Source organism: Schistocerca cancellata, chromosome 4 (assembly GCF_023864275.1).
Source record: "Schistocerca cancellata isolate TAMUIC-IGC-003103 chromosome 4, iqSchCanc2.1, whole genome shotgun sequence".
Taxonomy (NCBI): domain Eukaryota; kingdom Metazoa; phylum Arthropoda; class Insecta; order Orthoptera; family Acrididae; genus Schistocerca; species Schistocerca cancellata.
Genome location: NC_064629.1, coordinates 811,109,757 through 811,126,573, shown reverse-complemented (window position 1 = coordinate 811,126,573; position 16,817 = coordinate 811,109,757). Strand labels below are relative to the sequence as shown.

General features: G+C 39.6%; 1 protein-coding gene across 3 annotated transcripts in view; it reads right to left on the bottom strand.

Annotated features, from left to right (window-relative positions):
• Nucleotides 1–406: 406 nt before the first annotated feature.
• The window catches only part of LOC126184778 (protein FAM107B), a 200,308-nt gene continuing 183,897 nt past the window's right edge, over nucleotides 407–16,817 (bottom strand). Inside the window, exons 2-4 of one of the 3 annotated variants that reach the window (XM_049927334.1) lie at nucleotides 14,879–15,092; nucleotides 5,386–5,539; nucleotides 407–2,274 (exon numbers count right to left, since the gene is read on the bottom strand). In XM_049927334.1, the coding sequence (XP_049783291.1) occupies nucleotides 2,179–2,274; nucleotides 5,386–5,539; nucleotides 14,879–15,092 (464 nt within the window). In that variant the 3' untranslated portion in view covers nucleotides 407–2,178. The remainder of the gene's footprint in view (nucleotides 2,275–5,385; nucleotides 5,540–14,878; nucleotides 15,093–16,817) is intronic. The other 2 variants (XM_049927335.1, XM_049927336.1) reach the window with 2 other exon arrangements.

The following is a 16,817-nucleotide window of genomic DNA, read 5'->3' as shown; positions in this document are numbered from 1 at the left end:
AGCAGAGGAAGGCAGTGTGTATCCTGTGACTAGTTACAGACACTTAAATGTACAGGTCCTTAATATGTGAAAGTCAACTATGGCCAAACAATTTTATTTTCTTTAAATGCAAAGCACAGGATTTCAAGGATGTGAGGAAAGTAACAGTTTTTGGTCCTGGCCAAAAGCACACCTGTGTCAACTTAAATGGTTTTCTGATGTAATAGTTGTTTGTATCTTTCGAAGTTTCAGCACGATGCTATTGCTAATTCTGTACATTTTGGGTGAAACATTGTGTACCTTTATTAACATACAGAAGAACTCTAGAAAATTATAAACAGTACATAAATGGCAACCATGGATAAAAAAAAATCACTGATTCAGCCCCTCTAGACACTGTGAGCTGCAACTGATTTTCAGCAACTTTCAAAGCCATGTTGTCAGAGCATTTCAGGTGACCTGTTATACGTAGTCAGAAAATTTCAGGTAACCTATTATCAGCCACTGTGGAACTGATTAAATTTAGTCTGCATACTCATGAGGGACTTAATTTATTTTGTTAACGTTAGTCTGTATTGACTTTGCTCAAAAGTGGTTACATAGGTAGTCTCAAATTTATCAACTGAGACAGCGTACACAGCCACTGTCATGTCCCCACAAACAGAAATCTAATAATCTTAATCACAACAACTGCATTGTCATACTATACATACAGCTCTCTCAATACCAATCCGCTACTTTCTGCAGGTATTTTTGAGACCACCTCATACAACCAGGGGCAAGGAGTAGGAGTAACTTATTTTGTTTAATAAACGTACAAAAACAAATTTGTTTATCAAACAGATATACCTAACCTACAGAAGATTCACTGACTGGTTTGTTAGAACACATTGTCTTACATGTGGAGAGATCCATAATTCTGCCAGGTTGATTAAAATGTCTTGACTCATGTTATCTACTAACATATACAGCAATCTCTGTGTATATGAAGTAATGAAAAAAGGAAATTAATATTTTTTTACAGCCTTTTTATTTTCAAACACCAATACTCAGAATTAATGTATTAATTTGAAATCACCATTTGCTGTTTTACTTTAAAATAAGATATGTATAATTAATAAAGTATAAATAATACATTTATGAACTCTGTGAGTGAATCCAGTCAGAATGATGGAAGACATGAGTTGTGTGTAACTCAATAATGATGGCAAATACTGAGGAACTGTGTGTGAACAGATTTGGCTGTTATGAAATGCAGCCTCAGTCTCTGCTCACATTACTTCCATGCAGCATTAAGAACAAGAAAGTAATGTTATCTATCATTATACAGAACAAATGTCAGAAGAAATTTTTCTTGTAGTATGAGAAATAGTACAGATACAAAAATACCACATTCAAGAAATAATTGCATGAACTGCAATTAATGAACCATGACTCTACAAAAGAAATGAACTAGTAAAAATTAAACATCTCTTATTTCTTATTAGGTATGTGATAGCAGAACTGACATTTAATGCAAAATTAAAGTCACTGTTTAAAAATATATACAGTAATAGATCATCCCCTCCATTCATACATGTTCATGAGACTGTATTAAGGCACAGCTAGTATAATCACTTAAAAAGGCCACACACTGTCTTCGAAGTTTGCTGTGTGAGACTCACTATAATGGAGCAGGTAATAATGTCTTAGTCTCTGAACACTGGTTTCAGCTGGTACACAAACACAAATGTTGTCACACCCATCACAATCTTTGTTTAAAAGTCACAGCAAAAACACTTCCTTGCAAAATTACACACCTTCAGCCTCACACATGAAAAACGTAAGTAAAGAAATAATGGTAACACAGTTGTTTACTTGTACTTTTACACATGGAAAACATTTGAGTGATGTGAATTCTTGTGAAACAACACAATTCAGCTGCTGATGTAAATGATACCAAAGCAGCCAAATGAAGCTTTATATAGTCACTACCTCCATATATTTTTTAAATGTTCCAAGCTTAATTTTTTCTCTTTATGTGGGAGCATGGGAAATTGTTATTTCAGCATCAGCAATACCAAACACGTTTACTTGTCAGATCTCCATATTTTTTCCCCTGCTGCAAAAGACTATAATAGCTTTGGTTGAACACACTGAGGCTTGCCTCACACTCATTACACACAATAAACATTTTACAGATATAATAATCAGTAATACTTATTTTGAATCCATTTTAGATCTTAGTCTGGCATGAACTTTCATGAATTCTGGCTCACTACCAGAACAACTGTCTGCATCATCATCTTTCTCCATCTGAAAGAAAAATAAAATAAAATGTTACATTATTATTATAATTAACCATATTTTCTTGTACGAAGGTATGATGGATGAATTTAGTCTGGTACCAACACTGGTCTTATCAACACAGTGGTGTTATTTAGTTTCCTCAACCTTTGCCTTAGACAAGGAATTTGCTATTGTTCCACTTTTCATAGAATAAGAACAAAGCCAGTGAGGTCTTGGCTGATAGAGTGCCACGGGAATTTAATCAGATTAAGATCCATGGACCTTACTGCCCGTTTCATTCAGATAATGTGCTCCTCCAAATCTCACCCACTAGCTGACTGCTTCAAGCGGCATTACCATCTTCAAAATCTTCATTGATTCTTTTCAGACAGATTTCCTTCTAATCAAAGACCATGGAGCAACATTGTCTATGGAAATCAATGTACATCTGAAAAATATGAAGTCTACAAAATTACTGCACCTAAAGGATTTAAAGGTCAAATGTCCGATGACATTTACTATATTGAGATCATCAATGATAAAATCCACTTCAGCTGTAAAAATTATTTATTTCTAAAAAGGAAAGTGCAACCCGGTTTCAAGACATGCCCCAGCTTCAGGTGCATATTAAAATGTGAATCCACTAAGGATACATAACTATGGTTAATCTACACTCCTGGAAATGGAAAAAAGACAACATTGACACCGGTGTGTCAGACCCACCATACTTGCTCCGGACACTGCGAGAGGGCTGTACAAGCAATGATCACACGCACGGCACAGCGGACACACCAGGAACCGCGGTGTTGGCCGTCGAATGGCGCTAACTGCGCAGCATTTGTGCACCGCCGCCGTCAGTGTCAGCCAGTTTGCCGTGGCATACGGAGCTCCATCGCAGTCTTTAACACTGGTAGCATGCCGCGACAGCGTGGACGTGAACCGTATGTGCAGTTGACGGACTTTGAGCGAGGGCGTATAGTGGGCATGCGGGAGGCCGGGTGGACGTACCGCCGAATTGCTCAACACGTGGGGCGTGAGGTCTCCACAGTACATCGATGTTGTCGCCAGTGGTCGGCGGAAGGTGCACGTGCCCGTCGACCTGGGACCGGACCGCAGCGACGCACGGATGCACGCCAAGACCGTAGGATCCTACGCAGTGCCGTAGGGGACCGCACCGCCACTTCCCAGCAATTTAGGGACACTGTTGCTCCTGGGGTATCGGCGAGGACCATTCGCAACCGTCTCCATGAAGCTGGGCTACGGTCCCGCACACCGTTAGGCCGTCTTCTGCTCACGCCCCAACATCGTGCAGCCCGCCTCCAGTGGTGTCGCGACAGGCGTGAATGGAGGGACAAATGGAGACGTGTCGTCTTCAGCGATGAGAGTCGCTTCTGCCTTGGTGCCAATGATGGTCGTATGCGTGTTTGGCGCCGTGCAGGTGAGCGCCACAATCAGGACTGCATACGACCAAGGCACACAGGGCCAACACCCGGCATCATGGTGTGGGGAGCGATCTCCTACACTGGCCGTACACCACTGGTGATCGTCGAGGGGACAATGAATAGTGCACGGTACATCCAAACCGTCATCGAACCCATCGTTCTACCATTCCTAGACCGGCAAGGGAACTTGCTGTTCCAACAGGACAATGCACGTCCGCATGTATCCCGTGCCACCCAACGTGCTCTAGAAGGTGTAAGTCAACTACCCTGGCCAGCAAGATCTCCGGATCTGTCCCCATTGAGCATGTTTGGGACTGGATGAAGCGTCGTCTCACGCGGTCTGCACGTCCAGCACGAACGCTGGTCCAACTGAGGCGCCAGGTGGAAATGGCATGGCAAGCCGTTCCACAGGACTACATCCAGCATCTCTACGATCGTCTCCATGGGAGAATAGCAGCCTGCATTGCTGCGAAAGGTGGATATACACTGTACTAGTGCCGACATTGTGCATGCTCTGTTGCCTGTGTCTATGTGCCTGTGGTTCTGTCAGTGTGATCATGTGATGTATCTGACCCAGGAATGTGTCAATAAAGTTTCCCCTTCCTGGGACAATGAATTCACGGTGTTCTTATTTCAATTTCCAGGAGTGTATTTTAACCTCAGTTATGCGTCATTGTGGACTCTCATTTCAATATTTGCCTGAAGATGGGACATGTCCTGGAACCAGATTGTACTTTCCTATTTAGAAATAGTTATTACAACTGTATCAGATTTTCACATTGATGGTGAATAACTGTTGTGGATGTCTAGTCAAGAGAAACATGTATGTTTACATACATCAGCAAAAGTTCATTTGGAGCAGAATGAAAACATCATCTCCACTTCTAGAAGGGTCCTATGTTGTCCCAGGTTGACTATGTATGCTCAGTTTATGGGTCAGCTGGAGGAACATTACTGGAAAATCATGAGTGTTGTTCATCATGAGAAAATTAGGATAGTTGCCACAGCATCTTTCTGGTTCTAAAAACATCAAATATTTCCGACTCATTCGTCAAAATAAGTTTATTATGATTGTCCCATTTGTCCACCATCAGCGCAACTGACTATCATGGGGGGGGGGGGGGGGGGGGGGGGGGGGAGGACTGGGTTTGATTCTCGGTACTGCCAGGTATACTTAGTTGTGGGGGGTCTGGAATGGGGTGCACTCAGCCTTGTGGTTCCAACTGAGGAGCTACTTGACTTAGCATTAGTGGCATCAGGTCTGCTAACCCAACAATGGCCAGGAGTGGTGTGCTGACACCATGTCCCTCCACACCGTATCTTGATGATGCCATTAGCCAAGTAGGACAACAGTTGGTCACACCTGACAGGCCCGTCTGTGGCCAGAATGATGGTGCTTGCTTGCTCGTGATAATTCAGTTTAACTTACAAACATACACTATAGTATATCAGAATTACTGCAGAGGATATTCTTGCATAAATTGGTGGCTGTTAATTGCCTGGTGGCAGTAAAAAAATAAACAAGCACCATATGTTGTTTCTGTTTGTTCGTTTTGTAAAAATCTTGCAAATGATTTGTCTATGGCAAAATAGTTCTAAGCACGTTAACACAACTTTTAACAGATGGTTTAGAGAATTTTTGAGAAAATTATGACTCCTCTCAATTTTCGCTATTTTAGCAGCAAAACATAATTACCATTAGCAATCGCTTCTGTCGTTCTTCAATGAGCCTCTGTAAATCAGACAGGGAGCTGGCCTTCTGTTGCTCCAGTTCTCGTCTCGCTTGCTGCTCACGGTGGCGACCAAATGCTCGCTGCAGTTCTGACTTTTGATTCAAGACATTTTTCCCTCTGGAACATACATTACATCTAACACTGTGTGTTTACTTTGTAACCTACACATTTACTGAAACAGAAAAATATTACCAGTGAAACTAATATAGACAGGGTGGTCCATCTCCCCAGCCCCCACCCTCTTGGGTGGGGGGGGGGGGGGTGGATGGGGATGGGGGGCAACTTTTGAATCTTAAATGGAAACCCGCAGTTTCATTGCAGATTTGGATTCTCCATAAAAAAGTAATCACATTTTGTCTGAAATATTATATCAAACCATTGATATCACTGGCACTGAAATTGAGAAAAATTAAAATTGGGGAAGAACTCAAATTTATTTAGAATGATCTGAGGAGGACACACAAAATCGATACAAAATGTGCTCCATTTCTTTCATTACACCAAATTAAGCTTTTTTTTTTTTACAAAATGTATCCTACCAGCCACAGTTTTTGATGGAGGGAGGTGGAATGGTATTAAAATCTCGTTAGGGAACTCTTCACAATTTCATTACTCACCCGACTGTGGCGCTACCGTGGCCAAACTGCGAACTACAGCTCAGTATAAAGGTCGGTGCAATGCGATCAGACGACACTTCACTAAATTCTTTAGTGAAACATGGCTCACTATCCTCCTACATATATTGTTGATATGATATTAATTTTAGGTGAATGCCATAACAATTACACTGCAGCCGCGAAATTGTATGCAGATCGTTTCCAAACAGACAACATCCAAGTGAAAACATTATTCGAAATTGCACTCAACTAGCTCGAAATGGATACACGCACTGTGCACCTCGTCATCTCTAATACCATGAAAATGACGCTCGTACCCTTACCATTCCCACCTGTGTTCAACTGGATCCCGAAATGAGTAGTCGTATTTTGAAGGCACACAAATATCATGTGTATCATATCACACTGACACAGGCATTAATGCTGAAAGATATGCAAATACACGTGCATTTCTGCCAATGAGCCTTGGAAGTGATAAGAGGTGATGATTGTTTTAGATACGTTATGTTCACCGATGAAGCCATATTCAGAAACAATGGCGAATTAAATCATCATGATTATCACTATTGGTCCCCTGTCAATCCACACTGGCACAGACCTGCTGACAATCAACACAAATGGTCGTTAATGGTCTGGTGTGGAATTTTAAATGGTTACTTGATAGGACCATATTTTTTTGACTGAAATGTTACTGGGGAATCTTATTTACAACTTCTCCGTGATGATTTGTTGGAGCTAATGGAAGATGTTGATTTAGAAACTAGGCAATGAATATGGTTCCAACGGGACAGAGCAGATCCCCATTATGCTAAAAATGTGCGGAATGTTTTAAACTTATGGTACCCTGGTTGGGGGATTGGACATGGCGGACCAATTCAGTGGCCTCCACGTTCACCAGACCTAACATATCCTGATTTTGTCTTGTGGGGTTAGTTAAAAAATATTTTTTATGACAGACAGCCCACAACCCGAAACGATACAGAGCAACGCATTCGAAGTGCGTGTGCAGCCATAACACGGGATGTGCTGCTCAAAACTTTCACACACGATTGACTTTATGCATTGAAGCAGATGTGGATAATTTTGAACAATTTCTTTGTGGCTAATTTCATTAATTAAGCACGCCAAACTGTGATAGGCAAGGGGACTCTCACTAATGAAGCACCTCATGGGAACATCATTCTACTACATCCATGTCGTCATTCCTGGGTAACGCTAAAAGTAGGGTACAGTGCATTTTGTACAAAAACAGCTTAATTTGGTGTAACGAAAGAATCTGTTCACATTTTGTATCGATTTGATGCATCCTTCTTGGATTATTCTAAATAAATCGAAGTTCTTCCCCAATTTTAATTTTTCTCGATTTTAGTGCCATCTGTCAATGGTTTAAAAAATGTTTCAGACAAATCTTGACTACTTTCTTATGGAGAATCCGAATCTGCAATTTTCCAAGACCAGGTATAAACACAATTTCTGGTCTACATACTAATTTCGTACCTTAACTTCTGTTTCAGTTGTAATTACAAAATCCTGAAATAAAACTTTTATTTGTGTTAAGCAATCAAACATGACTGCACTACTTCCTTTATTTACTGTTTCATTATTAAATTGTTATATTCATTCCACAATCTGTTTCATATTAAAATCTCAATAAGGTTTTTATAATCACCCCATTTTTTCCATTTCCTGATCTTTACTGGCTATCACATTGCACTGTGATCCAGTTACAGAAAAACATTTTCCACATAAAATTTATCTAATTGCATACCAGTTTTAATTTACAAAAATAAAATGATTATTTCTATTTTTAATTAAAAGGCTCAGTTACTTCTATAACAAGAACTGGATGATGTTTTCAATACATGGTGTGTTAATACAGACACAATTGTGAGTTTTGGCAGAGTGTACGAACAAAGATTTCACATGAATCTCTTTCACAAATTGTCAATAACATCACAACACAATAAACAAAACACCAAATTCAAAACTTACAGTATATTTGCAGAGACAACCAAATTAATTTAAATAAGCAACATCACATAAAATGATTTCAGAAATGCATATAGCAAACATACAATTGTTGCAATTAGGGCTGTGGCTACATTATGTAAGATGCAGAATCCTGCAGTTCTGGAAGCCAAGGCAGTTTCTTCCACAGCTACCAGAGAAAGAAGCAAGTATAAAAATTGGTCAGAATGCTTGCAGTAATTTACTGGCCCACTACTGTGAACAAATTTGTGGAAAAGCAGTGGGCTTCCTTCTAGGTCACCATCATCTAAGTTCAGAAGGAAACATTTTTAAGAGTATTCAGATACACAAAAGTTTACGGTTTTCCCCCTGGAGGAAAAACTGCCCCTACATTGAAATCTGCTGAGAGCACAAATTAACTCAGAACTTTTTCTCAAGATGAACAAATATTCCTGCTGTTATATAATTTACAGTAGTTACAATTACTCCCTCTGGGAAAGACTGTCCCCTAACAGGTTTTATGTCTCTCCACAGGACTGCCAATACACAATTTTATCTGCATAAGTTTTTTCTGGGTTTAACTCTGTAATTCAGTTGGCCAAATGCCAGATTAGTGAACACAATCAGTAATGGGAGGTGTCTTAATGCAGTTAAAAGTCACTAAGGCCCAGGGAAAACAAGCATCCCCATCAAGTTTATACAAATTTGCAAGCAAATTAACTGTATTCTTGACGAAAATTTACTACAGATATCTTGAGCAGAGAGACATCAGTGCTATGGCTATTGGAAACCAGACTGATTTGGTGTTTCTAAAATTTCAAAAAGCGTTTTACTCAGTACCACAATGACACCGTCTAAAGGAAATACATTTCTTATGGAATATCTAACCAGGTTTTCAACTAGATTGAAGATTTCCTTACAAGCAGGATGCAGCACATAGTACAATATTAGTTCCACCTTCACACTCTTTGCAGATTATGAAGTCATCCACAAGGAAACCCTGTTTGGTAGTAACTGTGGTAATGTCCAGTTACATTTTGACAAAAATCTGTCTGGTGCACATGCTAACTTGCTCTTAATGTAGAGAAATATAGAGCTGTTTGCTTTACAAAATGTAAACACGTGGTATTCTTTGACTACTAGGTTAAGAGGCACACACAGCCACATCCATATCATAAAGACATTTGAAAGTAATAATGTGCAGACACTCAAAGTGGAATGACTACAAAGGCTCAGTTAAAGATAAAGCAAACTGCAGACTAGGATTCATTGGTAGGGAGACAGTAGCTTGCCTACAGAAGATACTGCATACAAAACACCTGCACTTTTCTTCTTGTTAGCTACACAGTGATGAAATAGAAGGGGACAGTAGCTGCAAACTCCCCCACCCTACAACCACTGATTGCACACGATAAGAACTTTTTCTTCCCTTTTCTATTATTTTTATGTCTGAGCAGCTGCAATTATAGTTTTCCACTAATTATAATCTATTTCAAAGCTGAAAGACTTCCTCCTCAGGTACATACTGCAGTCATTTGTGTGTTACACATCTGCAAGTCTATAGTGTAACATGAAGTAACATCTATACATCACCAGGTATAGCTACACCCCAGCTTTGAAATTCACTGCAAGCAGTTGACAACAACAAATACAGTTGGCTGACCACGAATAATAAGAAACAGAATAAACAGTTTGTATTCTCCATATAAAAGCTGTAAGTTCATAATAAAAGAAGAAATTGAATTTATACAAGTAAGGGTAATGCAAATGGCCATAGGCTTCTTTCACTGCTGAGAGACTGTAACAGAAATGTTGGAAAATATTAACTGGCATGCACTTTTAAGGAAGATGCCATCCATCTGCTTATAATACTTTGATAACTGTCTTTCATGGAATAAACTACAAATATTCTCCAGCCCGACACACACGTCCTGTGGAGGTTGTGCAGATAAAACTAGGGACAAAACATGCTGTACTCACGAATAGAAAAGGTGCTAAGTCACAGGTAAGCACAACAAAAAGACTGTTAAATAAGTAAGCTTTCAGCCCTCTTTTTGTTGTGCATCTGAGTGATTCAGCATCTCCACTATATGGTGAGTAGCAATCTATCCTTTTTCATAATATTGTCATAGGGACAAAATAGCTAGCACAGAAGTGTGCAAGAAGTCCCCATTCCCAAACACCATCTGTTAACACTACAGGAAGAAACCTTAACCTACGGTGCAATAAACACTACCCTCTGCCATACATTTCACAGCAATTCACTGAGTGTAGATATAGATTTAGAAAGGATTGAGTGACTACATATTTCTGACTGAAGACAGATCTACCATTATAAACATGAGACTGCATCCCAGTATGGTAACTACTATAGATATCTACAGTAAAATTGAGTTTTATACATTTATGTTTGGCACTCATTGTGGACCTCGAGTATTTGCTCACTGAGAACTGAGATCTCTCTCTGCAGTCTGAATAATGTCTTCTGAATTAGTAAATAAATATCAACTTCGGGGAATTAGTCTATCTGCTGCACAGTATGGCCCACGTACGTTAATTTACAGGCTAATGCATTAAAACGGATGAATACTAGATAAAAAGGATGAAAATTTCAAGATTCCCACTCGTGGACTAAAATAAAATGACATTTGGTATGGAAAAATTCATTAGGATACTGAGAAGTCCATTATTTTATATAATGTTTGTGCAAAAATAAGAAATTTATCATGCACAACTTAATAAGGGACGTGGAGGCCACTCGAAAAATACTGTACGAGGCTGAGAAAAAAATTATACACTACTGGTCATTAAAATTGCTACAGTACGAAGATGACGTGCTACAGATGCAAAATTTAACTGACAGGATGAAGATGCTGTGATATGCAAATGATTAGCTTCTCAGAGGATTGACACAAGGTTGGCGCCAGTGGCGACACCTACAACATGCTGACATGAGGAACGTTTCCAACCGATTTCTCATACACAAACAGCAGTTGACTGGCGTTGACTGGTGAAACGTTGTTGTGATGGCTCGTGTAAGGAGGAGAAATGCGTACCATCATGTTTTGGACTTTCATAAAGGTCAGATTGTAACCTATCGTGATTGCGGTTTATCGTATCGCGACATTGCTGCTCGCGTTGGTCGAGATCCAACGACTGTTATCAGAATATGGAATCGGAGGGTTCAGGAGGGTAATACGGAATGCCGCGCTGGATCCCAATGGCCTCGTATGACTAGCAGTCGAGATGACAGGTATCTTATCCGCATGGCTGTAACGGATCGTGCAGCCACGTCTCGATCCCTGAGTCAACAGATGGGGACGTTTGCAAGGCAACAACCATCTGCACGAACAGCTCGACGACATTTGCAGCAGCATGGACTATCAGCTCGGAGACCATGGCTGTGGTTACCCTTGATGCTGCATCACAGACAGGAGCGCCTGTGATAGTGTACTCAACGATGAACCTGGGTGCACGAATGGCAAAATGTCATTTTTTGGATGAATCCAGGTTCTGTTTACATCATCATGATGGTCACATCAGTGTTTGGCGACATTGCAGAGAACGGACATTGGAAGCGCATATTCGTCATCGCCATACTGGCGTATCACCCGGCGTGATGGTATGGGGTGCCATTGGTTACACGTCTCTGTCACCTCTTCTTCGCATTGACGGCACTTTGAACAATGGACATTATATTTCAGATGTGTTACAACCCATGGCTCTACCCTTCATTCGATCCCTGCGAAACCCTACATTTCAGTAAAATAATCCACGACCGCATGTTGCAGGTCCTGTACGGGCCTTTCTGGATACAGAAAATGTTCGACTGCTGCCCTGGCCAGCACATTCTCCAGATCTCTCACCAATTGAAAGCGTCTGGTCAATGGTGGCCGAGCAATTGGCTCGTCACAATATGCCAGTTACTACTCTTGATGAACTGTGGTATTGTGTTGAAGCTGCATGGGCAGCTGTACCTGTACACGCCATCCAAGCTCTGTTTGACTCAATGCCCAGGCGTATCAAGGCCATTATTACGGCCAGAGGTGGTTGTTCTGGGTACTGATTTCTCAGGATGTATGCACCCAAATTGCGTGAAAATGTAATCACATGTCAGTTCTAGTATAATATATTTGTCCAATGAATACCCGTTTATCATCTGCAGTTCTTCTTGGTGTAGCAATTTTAATGGCCAGTAGTGTACTTACAAAGCTTCAAGAAATAGCATGAAGTGAGGAATCTAGGAATATATTACAACCCCATCTGTCATTCCCATGTGGACCACAACGACAATATTAGCCAAATTAAAGTGTGCACAGAGTCATTCAAGCAAAAACTCTTCTTGCACTCCCTTAAGCGAATGGAATGGCACTAAGTGGTACAATGGGATGTACCCTCTGCCATGCCCTCTGGTTTGAAGAAAGACTGCATGACAAAAAATAAGCTGGTATATGTAACACCAACCAATGGAGAAACAACATCCTGGAATGAAACAATAGAAAAACAAGAACACAACAGGCACAGAAGCCAAATGTTTCTAAGAGCATTAAATGGCTACATACACAATATGTGTGAAGTAATATCAGACTCAGAAGATGCATGCTCTGTCACTATAAAAACTATCCATAATCAGTTGAGAAACGATTAAAGCACCTGACAAATATTTAGAATTTGTTTTAAATTTGTTTCACCCAAATCTAAAACATTTGTTTTACTCAGATGCAAATATAATGAGGACCTCTTACAGAATATGGCTGAAGTTTCCACTTAAAATTGAAGCTAAGGCTCACAGCGGTGCAAAATGGCTGTAATTAATAAAATAAGACAACACGAATTCAAGAAATTACTGACCGAGTCATGATGGGATTTTTTCGCGGCGACATTGGTGGTGGTTATGGTGGTGGTGGGGTGCATCTTGATATTTTAGTGATAAAGTAGAGGTGACTGAATAAAAATATTAAGCTATAAATTTGAACTGCATATTTATTACCAGTTTTTAGAGCTTAGTAACCTGTCTGAGTACATGTCTCAGCCAAAGAAAACACTTCAGCCACTCATATTTCAGTCCTGTGCCCTCCACTTCAAATCGCTTTGCAACTCTTACCAGTAACAGAAAATATACTGTGGTTATGATTAACACCAGATACGGCACTTAAACGGCAAATTTAATGTGGATGATTCTGAGAGGAATCTTAGAAGACACAAGAAGGTATAAAGGTGAGTAAACTATAAAATCCTTTTAGACACCTGCTTTGATACTTTGAATAAATGGTTTATGTATTTTAACACAAAGCTGTAAATGCAAGTGTCATTACTGGTTTGGCACACTGGCAAATCTGACAACAATCACAAGTTTGTTACTGAAATTAAATGAAGTATGATACACAATAATACACTGCCTAAAAAAATGCATCAGCAGTTATGAAAATGATTTAGAGTTGCAATTCTCTGTGAAAAACAGCCACCAGAGTGAATGAGAGTTGATTGTGTTTCGAGTTGTCAGCAAGTCTGATAGGGTACATAAAGGCATGAACAGTGCCAGAATGTGAGCGATCACTGATGTGCCACGTACTCATGTGAGACTGCACCTAACAGAGTTTGAAAAGGACCTCAGTGTGTGTGTGTCTACTTGGCCGGCTTGCCCAATCATAAAATATCCTTATTTATAAGACATTCGGATGTGAAAGTGGGCTGGTGTTGAACTGCATGTGAACATGAGGACAGGTATACTCATTGCCAAGGTTCTGGTAAACCATGTCTGACCACCCCAAGGTAAGGTCATTGTACTGTGCACCAAGTACACTGTAACCTCTTTGCATGTGTGCCTGCCACCTGAGAACAAGTAATGGACTCTGTGCAACATTTTGTGTCATCATGCACCATTGGTCAGAGACTATCACCAACCAGACTAGGTAATTACCACCTCATGCACTGGCTGCCATTAACACAACACAAACAGCCGCATCTGAAATGGTGCGTCACAGCACAACGTACATCACAGATATCCTGCATACTCATACTGTCAAATCTTAGTAAATTTGAGTTAATTTTGTAACATCACATGCCCTCTTAATTCTATTACCATTTTTGTAATAGAATTAACACCCAGAATAAAAATTATAATTTTAGCTGATATAATTTTCTGTGTTCTCGTAGTCAATGTGTCAATTAGGTTGGAAGAATTGTCCTGCTACTTATTTTCACTGAAGTCCATGATGGAAATGTTTATCTTTCAAAAGTATTTAGTATATCGACTGAACTTTTTTCATAGGTTGCAACAGTCATTTCATCCGCAGTAAATAAATATAATTACTATTAGCAGGAGAATCAAAGCATACAATCATCTGTCCGAGGTTGTTAAAGAGAGAGACAAAATCATTGCATTTAAAAATGCAGTTATAAATTTCTCTAAAATATTACATACTACACAGTAAAAGGTTGCCTACTTAACAAAAAGAGAATATTGGTAAAAAGTATTCAGAGAATAATGGAACACCTCAAAATCTACAATATATTCTCACAATATATTTCATGTTACTATTAAATCTTATGATCAGGATCTGTGCCAAAGAATATTAATCTCTCTTCTTCTTCATGAGCTCACCACCACCACCACCACCACCACCACCACCACCACCACCACCACCACCACCACCACGTAGAGATTCGAACACAGTTTTTCAGATTGATATGCCTACATGTATGAATTTATTAAACTGTAATTATGTTTTTTATCATGTTTCACTGGCATGTCTAGAATCATCATAAAATGATCCATAAGCAAATACATAATCAATCAACTAATACATCAATTACACAGTGAAGTCAATAAAGCTAATGTGTAACCCTTACACTACCGGGAATCACTCACGTCTTTTGGTTGAAGAGTAATTCACGGTGGAGACTACGCCTGTCTGCAGATTCCATACAGGGGTTTTGAAGTTTCCGAGGTAAGATGAGCCCATCGTGATCAACTGGCGGCAATGGTGGTGCAGGGGGGGCTGTACCACCTCCACCCCCAGTAGTGTGGCGAGTATTGCGAGTCTCCACTTCTGCTTCTGGGATCATAGCCAAACCAGCAACACCTGTTTGAAATAAACAGGTTATACACTCGTGTGATCTGGGATATCAATACTTACTGCACCTAGACTAACAAATGTTATTACAGTTTGGTATGTCAACACAGATAAAACACATATGAGTACTGAATCACATTTAATGACACACAATGAAAGAACAGAAAATTCACTTGAATTCGAGCAGTTTGCTAGATAAATATGGGTATGCTACAACTTAAGAAATGCATGCTCTGTCACTATAAAAACTATCCATGTCAGTTGAGAAACGATTAAAGCACCTGACAAATATTTAGAATTTGTTTTAAATTTGTTTCACCCACATCTAAAACATTTGTTTTGCTCAGATGCAAATATAATGAGGACCTCTTACAGATATGTAACACAAATTGAATTAAATGATGATGTACTGAAACTGAAACATAGCAGCAAATGGTGTATTTTACATGCCACAGTTGGATCAGTGCAACATTTTTGCATTCTTAATGCTATATACAATTACCAACACAATAAATCAATAAGTCAGTTACAACCTGGGGAGAATTTAGCGTCTGGGACTGTTTTGAATAAAGCTGCTCAGCATTACTACAGCACAAACAGGGTCTTACTTTCAAACAATAAGAAGGGACCAAATGGAAAAAAAGATCGTAACATATACTGACAATGAGGCCTTTAGAAATAGAGCAGTAGTTCAGTTGCAAAGTTGACAGGGTGTGAAAATGTCAAAGGGAGCATGCTGACATATTCCTGAAGTCATTCAGGCAAACAGAAAATCAAAAACAGTATAGCTGGACACAGTTTTGAATCCAATCCCTCCCACAACAACTGAATGGCACCTCACTTGATGCACCAAATCAGTCTTTTCTTCTCTGCCCTGCCACACTTTAATATTATGCATGACAAATGACATGTTTGTATACAGGGAGAATTACCCCAGAAACCACAGTTCACTCAGGGGACTATATTTATGCTAGTAATTCATCAGTCTGTCCTTCAAAATCTATTCCATTAGTTTCAGAATGACATTTTTAATGTGCGTTGCTGCAGAACATCTATATACAGAAAACTTACTAGACAAAAAAACGTCTCAAAACATGTCACAGGACTGCAAAAAATTGGACACATACAAAAAACTCCAACATTTTTCGTTGTTGGTTAATACAGATGAAACACAATGTGTCAATTTCATTCGCACACCATGCGATCTATTAGTATGTTGCAAAATGGAAAAAGTTATGAAGTACAGTCAGTACTCGACCTCTGATTCCATAAAAGTCTGTAGAGTAATGGGGTTTATTGTCATAATACTAAAAAAGTGGCAGAATATTTACACTCTTTACAGACAGGTGGTTTTTCAGTTGAGGTTGTAATTCACGTAGTTGCGTGATATAGTTCAAAATGACGTGTATGTTGATCCTCAGTCAAGAAAACAACAATTAGAGTGAGAGAGAGATTTCTGTGTTAATGTATTACACATGATGATGAATAGCTTCTTTCAACAGGGTTAATGACACTGAATAACCACTGTCCATGTGTGACTTCATGTATCCTCATATTCAATAGTCAAAAGGTGTGAGGTCTAAGGTCCTCGAGGCCACGCATGCAGAAAAGAATGGCTGGGCGTACCGTTGTGTTGTGGAGTACTTCTTTATGCAGCATAGAGGAGATAACACTCTTAAAAGTGCTGCATAACCCTCACCTGAGGAAGTTTAAACGTATCACTTTGGATTTCCT